This window comes from Schistocerca serialis, chromosome 1, assembly GCF_023864345.2.
Source record: "Schistocerca serialis cubense isolate TAMUIC-IGC-003099 chromosome 1, iqSchSeri2.2, whole genome shotgun sequence".
NCBI classification, from domain to species: domain Eukaryota; kingdom Metazoa; phylum Arthropoda; class Insecta; order Orthoptera; family Acrididae; genus Schistocerca; species Schistocerca serialis.
Window position 1 is genome coordinate 18,602,635 of NC_064638.1, and position 19,857 is coordinate 18,622,491.

At 45.4% G+C, this 19,857-nt stretch overlaps 1 protein-coding gene across 2 annotated transcripts in view; it reads left to right on the plus strand.

Moving 5' to 3' along the window:
- The window catches only part of LOC126460590 (kanadaptin), a 289,123-nt gene extending 269,793 nt beyond the window's left edge, over positions 1-19,330 (plus strand). For both annotated transcript variants that reach the window (XM_050095926.1, XM_050095927.1), the window contains exon 10: positions 18,982-19,330. In XM_050095926.1, the coding sequence (XP_049951883.1) occupies positions 18,982-19,107 (126 nt within the window). In that variant the 3' untranslated portion in view covers positions 19,108-19,330. The remainder of the gene's footprint in view (positions 1-18,981) is intronic.
- The last annotated feature ends 527 nt before the right edge of the window (positions 19,331-19,857 follow it).

Genomic DNA, 19,857 nt, shown 5'->3' on the forward strand with positions numbered 1-19,857 from the left:
CCAGCACGGTAGCCAATCCGTTGTGGTGGGGCCGCCATGTACCCTGTTGGTTGTAGCCCCCTGACAACACAGGGATCGCTCTACTGATGCCTGCGCCGTTTACTCCCCATGTATGCCAAGGAGTAGATGCCCATCTTCCTGGGGCATCGGGACTCCCGGCAATGGCCATCCTGCCAGGTGGCCCTTGCTGAGGCTGGGTGGCGCCCATGGGGAGGGCCCTTGGTCGAGTAGGTGGCATCAGGGTGGATGACACGCAATGAAGCGTGGCACATCATCTCTTGCTGGTGGCCAGCCACCAGCAGTCTCTAAGCGTTCGAGGGTTCATTTTAAAGGTAACGTTTATGACCCCAAATCGTTCCCATTCCTGGCCACACCATGGGAGGAACAAAAGGCAATGAATGACAGAGACACGTATTCGCCCCGGTATCTCGTCTGTACCAGAGCTGATGGGGAATCCTTTGTCTCCGTGAAGCCTCAGTTCTTTGTAGAGCATTTAGAGGACAAGTTTGGGGAGGTGGAGGGCTTGTCCAAAATGCGCTCTGGGTCAGTTTTGATAAAAACGGCATCGTCCGCCCAGTCACGCAGGTTACTTGTTTATGACAAGTTGGGGGATGTTCACGTTACCATCACACCACATAAGAGTTTAAATATGGTCCAGGGTGTTATTTTCCACAGGGACCTACTTTTGCAGTCTGATGACGAGCTGCGTGCCAACTTAGAGCGTAGAGGTGTTCATTTCGTCCGGCGCGTTCATCAGGGTCCGAGGGACAATCAGGTCGCTACCGGTGCCTTCATCTTGGCTTTCGAGGGTGATACATTACCGGAGAAGGTCAAGGTGATGGTCTACCGTTGTGACATCAAGCCCTATATCCCTCCACCGATACGATGCTTTAAGTGCTGGAAGTTCGGCCATATGTCTTCCCGCTGCACTTCCAGCCTCACATGTCGAGATTGCGGACACCCATCTCATCTCGATACTCCATGTGCTCCGCCTCCCATCTGTGTCAACTGTGGAGAGCCTCATTCACCTTGCTCGCCAGACTGCAGGATCTTACAGAAAGAACGCAAAATCATGGAATATGAGACCCTGGACCGACTGACTTACACTGAGGCTAAGCGGAAATTTGAACGGCTACATCCCGTGCGCATGATGGCATCTTATGCCTCAACTGTCACTCCTGCTCCAGCTCCTTTAGCTGCACCACAGTCCCCACTTCTAAGCCGGAGAAGCGTAAGTCTTCTTCGGCTTTTCTCGCTCGGAAGGGATCCCTTGGGTCACTCCCTTCCCAGGTTCCTACCAGCGGCACAGGAGACACCAACCAGTGGCTGAAGAAGCCACAGGTTGCTGGTCGTCGAGCTTCGCGATCGTCTTCGGTCTCGGAGACTGACTCCAATAAACCCTCTCAACGACAACCAAAGGAACAGGGAGAGAAAACGACATTGAAGACCCGTAAGACCAAGGCACCTGCAGTGGCACCTACTCCACCGCTACCTACAAGCTCTGTGTTTGAGGATGCGGTGGAGATTCTTGCGTCCGCTGAGGACCTCGATCTCGTCGGTCCCTCAGACGCAATGGATAGCACTTGCACGGGTGCTCCATCGGAGCAGCAGGTGACCCAGAGGCGTAATCTGACTTCCCAGTCCCGTCACGCCTTTCTCAGCCAAGGACAATTCCATCCTCCAGTGGAACTGCAGCGGTTTCTTCCACCATCTAGCTCAGCTCCGACAACTTATCAGCCTTCACCCTTTCTTCTGCATTGCTCTTCAGGAAACTTAGTTTCCAGCAATGCGAACCCCCGCCCTCCGTAGCTATCGGGGTTATTATAAGAACCGGGCAGCTTATGAAAGGGTGTCTGGTGGCGTCTGCATATATGTCCTTAACTCTCTTCACAGCGAGACTAACCCTCTACAAACAGCTTTAGAGGCTGTCGCTGTTCGGGTGTGGACGCCACAGGCTGTTACCATCTGCAGTCTTTACCTTCCACCGGATGGTGATGTCGCGCAGCTTGTCCTGGCTGCGCTGATAGTCCAATTGCCGCCACCTTTCTTCTTATTGGGCAACTTCAACGCCCATAACCCTCTGTGGGGTGGGTCAGTGGCGACAGGTCGAGGCGCCACCATTGAGCATTTATTGGCACAGCTCGATCTTTCGCTGTTAAGTGATGGTTCCTTCACACACTTTAGTGTGGCGCATGGCACGTACTCCGCCATTGACCTTTCGATCTGCAGCCCTAGCCTCTTACCATCTGTCCAATGGAGAGTGCATGACGACCTGTGTGGTAGTGACCACTCTCCGATCTTTCTGTCACTGCCACAGTGTCAGTCTTCTGAGCGCCCTTGCAGGTGGGCAATGAATAAGGCTGACTGGGACTTGTTTTCCTCCATTGCCGCTATTGAGCCTCTGTCTAATGATGGCATTGATGCGGTGGTTCAATCGGTCACCACAGTCATTGTTACTGCCGCCGAATCTTCCATTCCCAGTTCTTCTGGGTCCCCTCGGCGGCGGACTGTGCCTTGGTGGTCGCCTGAGATCGCTGAAGCGATTAAAGATCGCTGGCGGGCACTCCAACGTCACAAGCTTCATCCCTACATTGAACACCTCATTACCTTCAAACGTCTGCATGCGCGGGCCCGCCGCTGTATCCGCCAAAGCAAGCAGGAGTGCTGGGAGCGGTATGTGTCCACCATTGGCCTCCATGTCTCTCCATCGCAGGTCTGAGCCAAGATCCGACGCCTCTATGGCTATTGGACCCCTGTCAGCGTCCCTGCGCTCTCACTGAATGGAGCAGTTTGTACAGACTCTGACGAAATTGCCAACCGCTTGGCAGAGCATTTTGCTCTGAGTTCCGCTTCTTCCAATTACCCCCTGGCCTTCCGCTCCATTAAAGAGCGGATGGAACGTCGGAGCCGCTGTTTTTGCACCCACCATTCTGAGTCCTACAATGCTCCATTCAGTGAGTGGGAATTTCACAGTGCTTGTCCTGATACGCTCCTGGGCCAGATCGCATCCACTGTCAGATGCTGAAACACCTTTCAGTGGACTGCAAGCAACGCCTCCTCGACCTTTACAACCGTCTCTGGGTCGAGGGTGAGTTTCCGTCGCAATGGCGGGAAAGCATTGTCGTCCCTGTTTTGAAACCGGGCAAGAGCCCTTTGGAGGTGGACAGCTACCGCCCCATTAGCTTCACCAACGTTCTTTGCAAGCTTCTCGAACGGATGGTGAGCCGGCGCTTGAATTGGGTACTGGAGTCTCGGGGCCTTCTGGCTCCGTCTCAGGGTGGGTTCCGTAAAGGCCTCTCCGCCACCGACAATCTGGTGAGTCTGGAGTCGGCCATCTGTACTGCCTTTGCCTGCCGTCAGCACCTGGTCGCTGTCTTTTTCGACGTGCGGAAGGCGTACGATACGACATGGCGTCATCACATACTTTCTACGCTTCATGGATGGGGTCTACGGGGCCCTCTGCCGATCTTTATCCGAAATTTTCTGTCGTATCGTACCTTCAGCGTGCAAGTCGCGGCCTCCCATAGTTCCTCCCGAGTCCAGGAGAACGGTGTGCCACAGGGATCTGTCCTCAGTGTCTGCCTGTTTTTAATCGCAATAAACGGGCTCGCTGCGGCGGTGGGAAATTCTGTCTCCGTTTCCCTGTATGCTGACGACTTCTGCCTTTACTACCGCTCTACTGGCATTGCAGCTGTTGAACGTCAGCTACAGGGCACTATCCGCAAGGCGCAGTCTTGGGCTGTAGCGCATGGTTTTCAGTTTTCGGCTGCCAAGACCCGCGTTATGCATTTCTGCCGGCGCCGAACAGTCCATCCTGAGCCGCGGTTTTATCTTGCCGACGAACTCCTTGCTGTGTTGGAGACCCACAGGTTTTTGGGTGTAGTTTTTGATGCCCGGCTGACTTGGCTGCTTCATATTCGGCAGCTTAAACAGGCGTGTTGGCGGCATCTAAATGCTCTGAGATGCTTGAGCCACACCCGCTGGGGCGCCAACCGATCTACCCTGTTACGGCTCTACCAGGCGTTAATCCAGTCTCGTCTGGATTATGGGAGCCTGGCTTATGGCTCAGCATCCCCATCTGCGCTGCGGGTACTGGACCCAATCCTACACAGCGGAATATGCCTTGCCACTGTTGCCTTCCGGACCAGCCCAGTGGACAGCATACTTGCGGAGGTAGGTGTCCCTCCATTGCGGTTCAGGCGCTGAAATTTACTGGCTGCTTATGCTGCCCATGTTTTTTGCTTGCCCGGGCATCCAAACTATCGTCTCCTGTTCCCGCGATCGGTCATCCATCTGCCAGAAAGTCGGCCCCGGTCAGGTTGTACGATCGCAGTCCGCGTCAAAGAGCTTCTCTCCGGGCTTAGGGTTTTCACTGTTCCACCTCCTTTCCGGACCACTTTGTGTACAGCCCCATGGTGTGTTCCCTCGCCCTTGCCTTCGGCTCGACTTGGCACAGGGCCCGAAGGACTCAGTCCCTCCAGAGGCCTTCCGCTGCCGCTTTTATTCCATCCTGGCCACGTATCAGGGCTCTGACGTTGTTTACACTGACGGTTCGATGGTTGCTGGTTGTGTCGGTTATGCGCTAACTCTAGGGGACCATTCCGAACAACGTTCCTTGCCGGCTGGCTGCAGCGTTTACACTGCTGAGCTGGTCGCCATCTTTCGAGCCCTAGAGTATATCCGCTCCTGCTCAGGTGAGTCCTTCGTGATCCGTAGCGATTCCCTGAGCGGTTTACGAGCTCTCGACCAGTGTTTCCCTCTTTCTCGTCTGGTGATGGCTATCCAGGAGTCCCTGCATACTCTTGCGCGTTGCGGCCGCTCTGTGGTCTTTGTGTGGACCCCCGGTCATGTCGGTATCCCGGGCAGTGAACATGTTGACCACCTGGCGAAAGAGGCCACCAGGCAACCATCTCTGGATGTTGGCCTCCCAGAGACTGATTTGCGAGCGGTCCTCCGCTGAAAAGTTTTTGCTCTTTGGGACGCTGAATGGTGCGATCGGATCACGCCCAATAAACTCCGTGCCATTAAGGAGACGATGACTGTATGGCGGTCATCCATGCGAGCCAACCGCAGGGACTCAGTCGTCCTTTGTCGGCTCCGCATTGGCCACTCCCGGCTGACACACAGTTACTTACTGCGTCGGGAGGACCCTCCTCTGTGTCGCTGCGGGGCGGCTTTGACAGTGGCCCACATTTTGTTGGCCTGCCCCCTTTTAGCGGATATTTGCACTGCCTGATACGCTCCCTGCCCTTTTAACTGATGACCCTGCTATGGCTGGCTTAGTTTTACGTTTTATTCGGGCAGGGGGTTTTTATCATTTAATATGAGTGTTTATGTTTTATTTTATTGTTTTGTGTTGATTCTGGCCTTTGGCCTACGGTTTTAAACTGAGTTCTTAATGTGTTCTCGGTGGTTGGCTTTTCCTTTTTTTATTCTATGGTCGGCCAACCACTGCCACACTCCGTGTGATTTTAATTTGTTATGTCTGTTCTTTGTCTGAGTTTTTCTTGTCCTGTGTTGTCTGTTGTCTCTATTATCCGTTTTTTACTCTGTGTAGTAGTTTTTAAGTTTTGGAACAAGGGACCGATGACCGTTGCAGTCTGGTCCCTTTAATCCCACAAACCAACCAACCAACCAGCACACACACAAACAGGTACACTCTGACGTGTGCCGTAATGTGTATCTGGGAAAAACTGCTCCGACCTGGGTAGCCCTCAAATTTCACTGCGACACCAGTAAATATTGATAGGGAGCCCGTTACCACAACGCAGATAAACACGGTATTGTTTGAGTGTGCAGAAACATGTGCCATTCTTCGAGAGCTGACAGCCTGCTGTCGGTGCCATTTCCGTGTGAGCGACCTGGAACGTTATTCTGTTGCCCGATTGAAATGTCTACTTCCATTTACTGCCCATCTGTTCCTCCACACCCCTCAGATCGTGTGCCGAAAAGGTCACTCGACCCCGCGATACCGTCAGGTGGCCGCGGTCAACTACAGTAGTGCCGACCACTGGCATATACTCCTCCCTTTATTCCCGGCAATTCCCTTCGATCGTATCTGATCTTCCCGACAGCCACTAGGCTCGATTTGGGATAGGTGAGCTCTTATAACATTTCCCTTCTTGGGATGCACTAACAATACTCACTATACTGTGGCATGAGATTTCTATCTTGTCAAGCTTTTTGCTTGAGACCTGGAAGTTCTTGACAGAGACCTGGAAGTTCTTGACAGAGACCTGGTCTCCCACATAATATGGCTCTGGGCACTGTCTGCTATTGTAGCACTGCCTGAAGACGATGCACCTTAAGAAGGTTCTGTTTTGCCCTCTTCCAGTGGACCACAAGTTGCCTTGGCCTGGTCGGTTCCAGCAGCAGGTTGACTGAAGGTACTTTGTGGACTAGAAATCTTGAAACACAGTAGCAGTTCACCTGGTGTCAACTGCAGCTTCCTCTCTATGTAGCGTTTAATGGAATCACCACTCGTGGGAGTGTAGGGTCCCAGTTCTCCCGGTCTTTGCTACGGTACGTGATTAGGGCCGCCCCCAGGTTCGGTTAAAACTCTCAGCATTTGAAGGGTTGGGGTAATAGGTGTGGTGGCATGTGTAATACCAATACCACACAAAAGTCCCTAAAACCACCCAACATAAAGCATGTCACGTTGTCATATGTAATATATTGTGGTGGATGAAAAACACTATAGATGTTCTTTAAGTTCTGTACCATTGCTTCAGTAATAGCTGCCCCAGTGGGAGGCAGGTGCAATGGACCTGCAAAATCAATAACCATTTTTTGAAGGGGACAGTTCACTGTAGCAGATGCTAACCAACCCACCTTCATATACTGAACAGGCTTGACCCCAATGCATACGTGACATATACTTACTCTGTTTTTTATATCACTATCAGTTCTCTTCCATGTAAAATGCTGACATATTACGGCATTTGTGAAAATGCCCAAATGCCCACCTGTAGAGCACTCATGGAAATACTCGAACAGGAAAGGTACAAATTGCTGATGCACCACTATCTTGTTGTCCTTGTCGTACCTAGCCCCATCTGGTTTAACAACCTGCCCCTCCCCAATTTTCTTTCTGATTGGCGCTTCTTCCTCATCCTTCTCCTGATGTTCTTCAATATTTCAAAAATGCAGATTGTCACAACTTTTTTGTTAGTCTGTCCTGTTCATCACTCTGTTTTCCTGTTTCCATCTCCTGCCCCAAAATTTGAGCACTAAAATCATCTTTGCCCACCTGGCAATCTAACCTGTCTTTTCTGGCCGGCTGAGGAACCAGCTTAATGCCTAGATGTCAGTTTCTAGTAGTCTGTAACTCATAAACTGAGTAAGTGTTCTCTAAGTGGTTTTAGGTCTGGGATGCAAATGCTATTGAAATTATCCCTTCTTCATTCTCCTGAAATAGGACTGCTCCCATCTTACATTCGAGGTGTCCATCTACAAGATGAATCGTGTGCTAGAATCGTGAAGAGGCAGGACCGTATCTGACATCAAACCTCATTTCAGCGTCACCTGTGGTGCTTCTCGTTAGGCTGACCCCTCAGATATATGTATCTTTTCTCCTAAATCACATAATTTCCCCATCTTCTCTGTGAGCTCCAGGATAAATTTGCAAAAAAAATTTCGCCTTGCGTAAGAATTTCACCACGTCTTTGACATTCCTAAGTGCTGACAGATGTCGATCGACGCTCATGCTGTCTGGGACAACCGTGTGCCTTAAGAAATGCATTAATTCACAGGTGAACTTGACCTCAGCCAGAGGAACAGTCGATCCTGCTTTTCTCAGTCTACCAAGTACTTCTCATAAATGTTGAAAATGTTCCTCCATAGAATTACTATAAACTACCAGATCGCCTGGTTTGGATCTAATGTCGTAAACAGTTTTGCCGTGTGAAATCAGCCGAAACAAGAATGACGATCTGAGAGTGATTGTGATCACAATTTCACCTGTTTGTTCAGATCCCTATAATCCACCACTGGGTGATAACTCCCATCTGATTTGGGAACAAAAAACATGGACGCCACATACTGTGATTTGGACAGCCAAATAATCCCCTGTTCTAACATTTCCTTCAACAGCTTCATCGTGGGAGGGGCAAATATATACAGAGCTTTCTTTATCACAATGTTATCCTGTAGCTTGATATGATATTCTACTAATGGAGTAACACTCAACTTTGCCATCAAAACATCCAGGAATGCAGGATAGATTTGAATGCTTTGAGAAAATAAGCCAACCAGTTGCAGGTGTAATTTCATAGTTTCAGCAGTTGTAAAACTGTCTTCTTCAAAAGTACAAGGAGTGTCGAATAAGAAATAAATCACTTTTTTCAGTTGAACAGATGCAGAATTTGTAGAGGAACATCGCGAAATATTTCCGCATCGGCCCCTACAGTTTCGTGAAATTTCGATAGATGGCTGTGCTCTACAGAGCCTTCAAAATGGTGTCTGTAACAGAGGTGCATTCTGTGTGGAGAGTTGTCACTGAGTTTCTTTTCGTGGAAAACCAGAGCGTCACAAACATTCATAGGCACTTGCAGAAAGTCTACGGAGACCTGGCAGTGAACAGAAGCACTGTGAGATGTTGGGTGAGAGGTCTGTCATTTTCGGAATAAGGTCGTGCAGACCTGTCCGATCTCGCGTGTGCCAGTTGGCACGCACGTAGCTGTGACTGCTGCATTGTTGGAACGTGTGGACACTCTCATTCCAGGTGATCGACAGATCTCAATCGAGCAGCTCACTGCTCAACTGGACTTCTCCGTTGGCAGTGCTGACACTCTTCTTCACCAGTTTGGGTCCTCAAAGGTATATGCCCTCTGTGTTCCTTGCCGCCCAATGGAAGACCGTCAAGAGCAATGAATCTGTGTGAATTCTTTACACATTACAAGGCCAATCGTGACAATATTTTGTCAACCAGTAGAGTGATACTTTGTAAGCATACAGGCCCTCCCACTAAGGTAGCATAAGGCTATTGCACTGAACAGAGATGGTGTTGAAAAATAGGGTTTTCTAGCCAAAGGAGTGGGGAATAACACGGTTTATTGGAATCCTGAATAAAACAACCTGCATTCGTGGGAGAAAAGAATATTGCATTATATACTGAACGCTCCTCGTACATGCACCTATCCAGGAAATTTTTCACATCACAGTTAAAAAGAAGTAACGTAGTGTAAAGGATGTACAAAAACCACTGGATAAAAATATAAACAAAAACTAAATAGACGCATATTAACATACTGGAGATGACAAATTTCAGAGCAGAAAAGCTCGTGTCGAGTAAGATGGTACACGTGATCATCAGTAAAACCAAATAAAATCAATTAAACAACATTCCCATTAGAGCTGGGCTATGTGTAAAAGTCTTCAAATTAAAATATATGAGGAATTAAAAGGCAGTGAAATGGCTCATATGTGGCTGGTGCCATGCTGCAACTGACAAAGTTGTTGCAGTGCACAAAATAAGAAATATCGGTAGGTGGTGTACCTGTGCGAAAACGTATACGCGTAATGAACAGATAAACTGTAAACTACCAGTTGGCACGGTACATCAAAAAGGGACTGAGAAAAATTTTAGATAGAAAAATGGGGGAAGATGAGAGATAGGGAGGAGGAAGGGAACTTTAAATCAAAAATATCCAGACACCTGGCTGAAAATGACTTACAAGTTCGTGGCACCCTCCATCGGTAATGCTGCAATTCGATATGGTATTGGCCCATCCTTAGCCTTGATGGCAGCTTCCACTTTCACAGGCATACGTTCAATCAGGTGCTGGAAGGTTTCTTGGGGAATAGCAGCCCATTCTTCACGGAGTGCTGCACTGAGGAGAGGTATCGATGTCAGTCGGTGAGGCCTGGCATTAAGTCGGCATTCCAAAACATCCCAAAGGTGTTCTATGGGATACAGGTCAGGACTCTGTGCAGGCCAGTTCATTATAGGGATTTTATTGTTGTGTAACCAATCACAGGCCATGCATTACAAACAGTTGCTCGATCGTGTTGAAAGATGCAGTTGCCATCCCCAAATTGCTCTTCAACAGTGAGAAGCAAGAAAGTGCTTAAAACATCAATGTAGGCCTGTTTGTGATAGTGCCGTGCAAAACAACAAGGGGTGCAAGCCCCCTCCATGAAAAACATGACCACACCATAACACCACTGCCTCTGAATTTTGCTGGTGGCACTAAACACCCTGGCAGATGAAGTTCACTGGGCATTCCCCATACCCACACCCTGCCATCAGATTGCCACCTTGTGTACTGTGATTTGTCAGTCCACACAATTTTTTCCACTGTTAAATCGTCCAATGTTTACGCTCTTTACAGCAAGCAAGTTGTCGTGTGGCATTTACCGGTGTGATGTGTGGCTTACGAGCAGTTGGTCGACCATGAAATCCAAGTTTTCTCACCTCCCGCCTAAATGTCGTAGTACTCGCAGTGGATCCTGATGCAGTTTGGAATTCCTGTGTGATGGTCTGGATAGATCTCTGCCTGTTACACATTACGACCCTCTTCAACTGTTGGTGGTCTCTGTCAGTCAATAGACGAGGTTGGCCTGTATGCTTTTGTGCTGTACATGTCCCTTCATGTTTCCACTTCCCTATCACATTGGAAACAGTGGACCTAGCGATGTTTAGGAATGTGGAAATCTTGCGTACTGACATATGTCACAAGTGATGCCCAGTCACCTGACCACATTTGAAGTCCATGATTTCCACCGAGCGCCCTATTCTGTTCTCTCATCATGTCTAATGACTACTGAGGTCCCTGATATGGAGTACCAGGCAGTGGGTGGCAGCACAGTGCACCCAATGTGAAAATGTATGTTTTTGGGGGTGTCCGGATACTTTTGATCACATAGTGTAACTGAGGTTTATGGATTAGGGCCACATCCACATCCTGTCTTCCCAAAAGATGGCTCGAGACAGTACTTACTTCACTTACTATGTTGCAGGTTTATCTGGAACACTTTCATTCACCAGCTTGTTACCATTGTTGCTTTCGATGTCCTTAATTACCTGAAAGTAACCTACAAGAACCATAAATACAGTTTCAAGTCCAGTTCTTGCATTGCTTTAGGGGATTCTTCACTGACTTCCACCACAACGGCTTGGCAATCAGATTCAACCTTCCAGTCATCTGTCAAGAGCTCCTGGTTCTGCACTTATACTTTCTCGAAAAGAGTTACTTGAGGAAGAGCCTTAAGAAGTTGCGGTACCCAAATTGATATCTTCAGGGTTTTCAAGAGTTCCTTTGCCGACTTGACTAGCAGCTTCAGCTCCTGCCACAGCGATATCTTGGGCACCATATCTTTAAGCCAGTCTATTGTTCCCAACCCTTAGGAGATGAAGATAAAAGGACCTTTGTCCAGATACTCTCTGACATTGGAGCATAGACTTGTGTCTTCCCAATCTTTTCAAAGATTGAACTAGCTGCTCGGGTTTCAATGTTGTATTGATCAGCAGATATCCTGTTGAATGACTGCTATCCCAAAAACCACGACTTGAAAACTGAATAAAAATTTGCTGCTTAAATAATTAAAAGAAAATTTTGAAAGAATGATTGAAAAAAAATTTTGAAGGTACACATATCCTGAGTGAACTTTAACTGGCACTAATATAAACAGACCTTCAATATTCAATACATTTATTCAGATTTAAATTTACATGCTTCTTTTTCTTGTTACCGCTAGTGTGCATAGAGCTTGGTATGACAATACTGGTTCCAGATCGCCCCTCTTCTGCTCATGCAAATTATTCCTGCCTGCTTCAATCCTCTCGATGCAGGATTCTCGGCGCGTCGCGGAGAGATGAACAGACGGGTATTGTCACCGTGAATGTATAAATAAACTTTGCTATCTTGATAACTTTCTTTAATACAAACTAAAGCACAATTGGAATACACACTTCTGAAGAATAAAAATGCGGTGGAACTTGTCACACTTCCACCCGCTACCACTTACAGAGACAGACAGACGAATCTAAAGCAATGAAAAAATTGAAGAGCATCTCTCTACCTCTATTGTTTCAATGCCAATGTTATAAATGGTACAAAATTTTATATACGTAGACACACATATCTTATATGTATAAGAAGAAAAGAAAGAAAATAATAATAATAATATGTTACATTATAGACTGCAAAAATATCTGTCTCTTCTCCTGATTTGTGTCTTTGCTTTTTCTGGATCTGGTTACCTTGAGAAGTGGGAGTATCTGGACTCCTCTCTTGTTTTGGTAGTGGAAGCAACCTGTTTACCCCCTTTACTCTGGGACAGTCAGTCAGTCTCTCTCTCTCTCTCTCTCTCTCTCTCTCTCTCTCTCTCTATCGTCCTCTTTTTTTTAATGGTTCAAGGCCTTTTAATGCCCTCCATCTATTCTTCGTTTGCCTCGCCTTTTTCTCTTTTCCCCCTCTGAGCCCCACACAAGAATTTGATCTTGATCTGGTCCAACTTCCCAGTGATGTCTGCCACTACTTGGGCTGGTCAGTCACATGATTCATTTGTAGAAATGACTTCCATCAGTTCTAAATCCAGTGTTTGGGTATTTGCGGTATCATCAAGTCCCTCAGTTTTTATGTGTTATCTGTGTTCTCCATTTTAGTCCCACGAGAATTAGGGATATGTCAGTTACCAGTGGGGCCACACACAAGTGTAAGGCTAAGTACTCATGGAGGTCACCCAGAATCCCTGAGGTTCATTTATCCCCTTAGCATAGATCAAGTCTCATCTTGGCTTGGATACCTAGGGAGTTGGAAATGGCTGTGGGAAGAGATGTGTGAAGCACACAGCGTCAGGTTCATCTACATCTACGTCTACCTGGGCTAAGTGTCTGGCTTGGGAGACCATGGCAGTAGTTACACTATCGCCAGCATAGTCCTCGGCTTCACACGAACATGCGAACATCTCAACCACAAGTTCAGTGTTACGATAAGGCAGTGGAGAGGAACCTTATTGATTGCAGTGTTTCTTACATTTAAAGTGCTTCCAGAGCTAGAAAAAAAATCAGTTTCAACGAATAGATTATGACATTCTAATGGTGTTATTCTTTGAAAGACTAAAATAAAAATAAAAACGATTGTACTATCTAGTGTGAAATGCTCAGTGTACAACTGTGAATTGCGCACTGGCAGAAGCGTCCAAAGGAAACATATTGCTGACATAGGAGCCATTGATAATTGTATGCTAAGTCTCACTAGTGTAATACCACAATACAAAATTTGTAAAATAGTTTTACATCTGACCCTATAGTTTAGATTTACAAATGGAACTAGCAGAATGAGGAATTTACAGCTTAGTCATTGCTCAGTGTAAGCGACCAAAGGCGGTGATTCTGGCAGTGACAAGAAAATGAAGAGTGCAACAGATAGAAGACAATGTTCGGTGAGAAATACAAAGTACTCTTCTGTACAATGCCGACAACAGATTTGTATCATTGCACCCAGTGTGACATGCCCCAGGGCAGTAGGCAAATAAATTTGTCACTGGAGGTGTAGGGATTCAGTTATAACCTTGTACAGGCTCCATAAACTTTCCAAAAAAATTGTGCCGCATTATATTTTTGCAGTACATGATCTAATTGTTGTGAGTTCTTGCTTTCTTTAGGAAAGAAATGCACTGTAAAGTGGAATGCATTGGAAAAGTACACTCTCCTCAGCTGAGCGCGTAAAGTCAATTGCTAGAGGTTTGCTATTCCAAGAAAAAAGTGAGACAAGGAAAACATAGAAGTACATCTATTGACAGCTCCCATACAGCAAAGAAGTGGAAGAATGAACCACCTACTGCAAACCCTATGATGTGCATATTGTGGATATGAAAAGAAGATGCAAGGTTCCATCATATGATGGAATAATCAGAGAGAGGTGTGTAAAATGAAAAGAGACACATAGATTTCACTGCAAATAAGAAATGTTTCTTGAAATTCTACACTGAATGGTAATAATAATAATAATAATAATAATAATAATAATAATAGAAGCTAGTCAGGAGTACAAAAAACATGTTTTTTAATTGGACAGATAAAAATACTACTCACCAGGTGATGACAGGAGAATACACACATAAAAGAAGCTGATATTTACACAAGCTTTTGGAGCCACTGCTCCTCCTTCCAGCAGAAGGGTTGAAGGGGAAAGAAGAGGGGTGAAGGAAAAGGACTGGAGAGGTTTAGGAAAAAAGGTAGCTTTTGGAAAAGTCACCCAGAGCTCCGGGTCAGGTTGAGAATGAAAGACTGGTTCAAATGGCTCTGAGCACTATGGGACTCAACTGCTGAGGTCATTAGTCCCCTAGGACTTAGACTAGTTAAACCTAACTAACCTAAGGACATCACAAACATCCATGCCCGAGGCAGGATTCGAACCTGCGACCGTAGCGGTCTTGCGGTTCCAGACTGCAGCGCCTTTAACCGCACGGCCATTTCGGCCGGCATGAAAGACTGTTTGTGGGGAACTGCACCAGACAAGATTTGAAAGCCTGAGAATTAAAAGTGCAAGACAGGCTAAAATGCAAAACAGAGATTACTGCAAACACATTGTGCATGTGTTAATAAGAGTGGAAAGCTAAGTTCATTGTACATAACAGAGACGGGAGGGAGACAGCGATAAATAGACAGGTCACAAAATGAAAGATGTAGAAAATTAAAACTGAGTGAAGAAATGAGTATTCACTGTGAAGAAATGCTGAGACTGAAGAAATTAACGTAAATTAAAGCCATGTGGGTAGCGAGAACCGAGGACATATTGTAGCGCTATTTCTCGCCTAGAGAGTTTTGAGAAACTGGTGTCTGGAGGAAGAATCCCGATGGTGCGTGTGGTGAAATAGGCACTGAGGTCACAACTGTCATGTTCTAGAGCGTGCTGTGCAACAGGATATTGTGTGTCGCTGGTGTACACCTTCTGCCTATATCCCTTCATCCTAACTGATAACTTGGTGGTAGTCATGCCGAACAGGATTTTCGTAACAGCTGGTAGATGACGTGTCGTTCCGCAGATCTGTCCTATTCGCACCGTACACCTTGCTTGTCACCATTGGTGCCACCTACCTCTATATCAATGTCCCCCCACGTACATGGCGTGTCTGCTGCTGAACATTTCCTCAGTCAGTGACTGCCTGATTCCAAACCTGTGATATACATTCTGCTCACCTTAATCAACTTTATACTTACCAACAACTACTTCACCTTTGCGGGGCAGACAAACAAACAGATGTAAGGTATTGTCGTAGGAACCAGGATGGTTCCTTCCTATGCCAACCTTTTCATGGGTTGTTTGGAGTACATCCGTAAGCCTTCAGCCCCTGGTTTGGTTTAGATACATTGATGAATCATTGCCATATAGACCCATGGTGACACTGAACTGTTAAATCCCTGGAACCTTTAAATACCTCCCCCAATTAAATTTCACACGGTGCTATTCCAAACCCCGTGCAACTTTCCTCAATGTCGATCTCGCCCTCACCGGAGACCACCTACGTGCATCCGTCCATATTAAACCTAGTAATAAGCAACAGTACTTACATTTTGACAGTTGCCGTCCTTTTCGTGTCAAACATTCACTTCCGTGCAGACTCTTTATGGCAATACACCATTACCCCTAGAATAGGCCCGAGACGTTCCTGCCTGTCGTAACAGGCAACTAAAATGAGTCTCCCACTTTCTGGCCTTATACATTATGGCCCCCTTTCGGGGTTTGACATCCGCACTATCCAAATTTTCTTAAGTGCGGGCCATTTGGAGAAGGGCACCTTAAGTGGTGCATCTTATATCCCACATGCATTAAGATCTTCTGCACCCATTATTGTCATGTCGCTGCAACTCCATGAATATTTCAGCTATCTGGGCAAGGACACATCACACGGTGCATAACCTCCATCTGTTGTTCACTGTACTCTTTTGCCGCACAACAGTACTGGATTTCTACACGCCCAGTATCCGGCACAGTAGACAGTCCGTCGTGGAGGTGTCGTCACATACCCTCTCGGTCATAGCCTTCTGACTGTGCAGGGATCATATTACTGATGCCCGAGCTGCAACCTCCCTACATATGCCACAGAGTAGATGTCCATCATCTCGGGACACTCAGAGTCCCGGCAATGGCCATCGCACCAGGTGACCTTTGCTGGGGCTGAGTGGCACCTGTGGGGAGAGCCCCTACTCACAGTGGCTGGCATCAGGGTGGATGACCCACAGTGAAGCGGACAAAGTCAGCTTTCGCTGGGGACCGAATGGTCCCAGCATTCGCTAAGAAATACAATGCTGCAACATGTGACACCCCAAGTCACTCCCCTCCGTAGCTACACTGTGGGAAAACATAGGGCTACGGAAAGAAGAGAGCCGTATTTGCCTTGTTACTTAGTGTGCAGCAGAACGATGGAGACTCGTTTCTGGTTAAGAAGCCTCTATTTTTTTGTCGAGCACCTGAAAGATAAGTTTGGGGAAGTGACAGCTCTATTCACAACGTACAGTGGAGCAGTCATGATTCAGACGGCATTCCTAGCCCATTTCAAGAAATTACGTCTCAAACCATGTGTTTTTGAGCGTACATTCATCTTATGTTCACTCCATCTGCAGATGTTTACATTTATTTACGCATCATTAACATTGTTTCTTTACTTGGGATGTGTTAAATTCTGCAGTGCCTAGCTCTCACTCCTGTCAATTTCTTCTGCAGGCTGGATTGAAACAAACTGTTAACAGAATAATTGCATTTAAAAAGTGGGACAAAATTATCCAGACAATTTCCTACATTTAAACTGGAATGGGATGCTCATCCTACTTCCTTTTTGTTCTGCCTATCTGCAACTCAAAGTATCATCTTTACGGTGAGAAGCAACCTATCCTTTTCATAATAATTTTTATCTGTTACAACTGTGCAGCTTGAATTCAGAAGGAATTACAGAAAATAACCGCTATGTAAACAGAACATTGTGTGTTGGTATTGATAATGTGAGAATACTGGTTGAGCTGTGAACAGAAAAGTACCAATCAATCAAGTATGCCAGATGCAAATGGGGAGAGAACAAGGTAAATTTCATATGGAGTCCAAAACAATCAATGGTCCACAGAAGCCACAAACTGCAGAATGCTGCAGCAAACTGTGTGGAAGGTTTTGTGATGATGGTTGCATTTCAAACAGTACTTTTTGCATCTTGTGCAACAATTAAAACCAGAAGATTATGGCCATCACCAATTTTGCGTCACAGTGCAGGATGTAGTGAGTCGAGAATTTCCACGTAAATTCTGGAACCACTCGACCTTCTGCCGCCTTGAACCCCGATGTTTTAAAGATAAGTGTGAGAAAGCCTATTTACTGCACAACACATGTCTGTGTGTGCAGGATTGACGTTTGTCGTGGGAGGACAGGACCTGCGTCAGACGAGCAGCACCGACAAGTGTTTGCCGTTCACGCCTTGGGAGCTGCATTCGAAGGTCAAGAAGTGTTTGTGTAATATTCCATGGTTTATGATACTGTGACAATTGTTAAAGAATAGAGACATTTACTTACTTCATGTATGGGACTCACTAGAGGCAAGACATGTTAAAAATTTCTGGTGGTTATTAAACCAACCATGATATAAGTGTATATTAATAGAGTCTAATGTTTGATGACTGAGTTGGCTTAACAGATGTTAAATGTTTATACAAGAAATGGTAAAGTGGTTTCTTGTCGAAGTGAAAATATACCATGATTGAACTGAAAGTTTTCTACGATTACCCAATTATTTCAAAAGTAGAGTCTTTTAAATTCCTATAACCAGCAATAGCCTTCGGAGAAGAAGCTTTTGGGAGATCGACATGGTTGATTATCCAGAGAAGAGTATCAGCTAGACCTGTGATGTAAGTCAACTGATGAGAGAGGGGTGTGAATTGTGAATGCAATCCAGTTTGGCACTACTCCTCGAATCGTCAAAATGTTAGAAGGAATCACTTAAGGATGAAAATTTCACCTCCAACCTGATATCCAGCAACAAAGCAACCTTCCTTGTAACTGAAAATCTTAATCACCATAGCGAGAAATTGTGGTACACAAATGAGATACACCAAAACGTAACGTTTTCTGTGCAGTGGCACAGATGAAACGGTATAGCCTGCTATTCTTCTGTGAGAAGACTGATGGGCACTTCTGACTTTTACATGTAGCAGTATGGTAGTTTCCTAGAATTTTATCTTCCAACAAGATTGGACACTCCATTATTAGAGCATCAGTGTTCATCACTACCTAAATGACAAACTTCTGCATCAATGTGTTGGGGTAATCAGTAAGATGAAGGCACTTGTGGAACATTTCTTGAGTGCAAAATGCAAACTTGATGAGTTTACTGTTATGTTCATGCATCAGTCATACTTGTACATGTAATACGTTGGAAAATATAGAGCTCTGAAAATGAGTAAATGATTTATAGTAGCGCTGTATTTTTACACTGATGGAGAAATGTTTTTCTCGCTGTCAGGAAACCCTTTAGTTTAATGAGATCATTGTTAGTTCAGAATGTGAAATACTGTAGGGAGAGCCATCTTTGTGTGAATATTTCTGCAGTGCAATTAGCGTTTTAAATGTAAAGTCTTGTAACATTTTGTGAAAGCTTCTTGTTGTGCTCTACAAGCAGGAATAGATTATTTTTGTTCACGGCCAGTGGGTGGGAATAATTGCTTATACATTGAAGATGAATAGTCTGTGAAAGTTTTATTATAAATAAGTGAAATAGGTTGCTCTGCTATCTTTTAACAACCAACAGATGCACCATTCAGAGTACAGATAATTCAGGAATGAGCATCAGTATTGAAGGCCCACTAAGTTAAAATTTTTAACCTTCAGCACAGTGATCTTGATTATAAAACTTCCTGTATTCTGTCTCAATGTATCAGGGAATTTCAGACTATACTCAGCTGCAGAGTGGTGTTCTATTCTAATTTCCTTATTGTTTTGTTCAACTGCTTTCTCTTTCGAGTTGCTTACAATCTTCTTTCTTTTTTTTTTCCAGGGAAAAATGGCACAGAAAATGGACTATGATTACGATGAATCCAACCCAGATTATTCAGTTTGGGTTCCCCCAGAAGGCCAGACAGGTGATGGTCGTACGAAGCTCAATGAAAAGTATGGGTACTAGATTGATTCCTGCCATGAGTGAAAAGTTATCAAAACATGAACAGTTTTCCTCCCAATGTATATGCACTTCAAAGTATGCTGTAATAGTGCATGTGTTACCTGTTGACATACCTTGTTTGTGGTCCTGGAGCAGTTCTTCTTCCTTTCACATATAGATAATAATTTGGCAGTCTTTCTTTACTTGTAATGAAGAAATAAATAAAGCAAGGGAAAGGTAAACAGCACTTCTGAGTGAGATGCATTTATTGTTTGTAAGTACAGTGATGCTAAATTGGTACTAACATTTTTGAAATGACAGTCTTCACATTGACTTTGTTTCATTGGAATTATAAACATTGGGGGAATGATCATGCATGAAAATTTTTGTTGCTTTTCTTTATTTGTAAGAGTATTCATCACTGAGATTAATAAACAAATAAGTGGTTAAAGCGGATAAACATTTGTAATTTAATTAGTTTCTCTGCATTTTGAGTTGTTGGTGCCTTGAATACTAAAATCTTTGTACATGACATGAGACTAAAGTGTTTGCAGTAAGAGCAGAAGGTTGTAAAAGAACTGAAATCATAGCTTTAGTAGCTTACAGCACCATCAGTGACAGTGTTTTGTTGGGACTGATGTGAATTGTGTTTTATTCATCTCATGGTGTACATTTGCAGTCCGTTTGGTCTGCATACGGGAGACATGTATGAATTCATCCACTGAGTAATAGCACTTCAGTGTCAGTACCTCGTATAGCTTTCTTTTAAGTGAA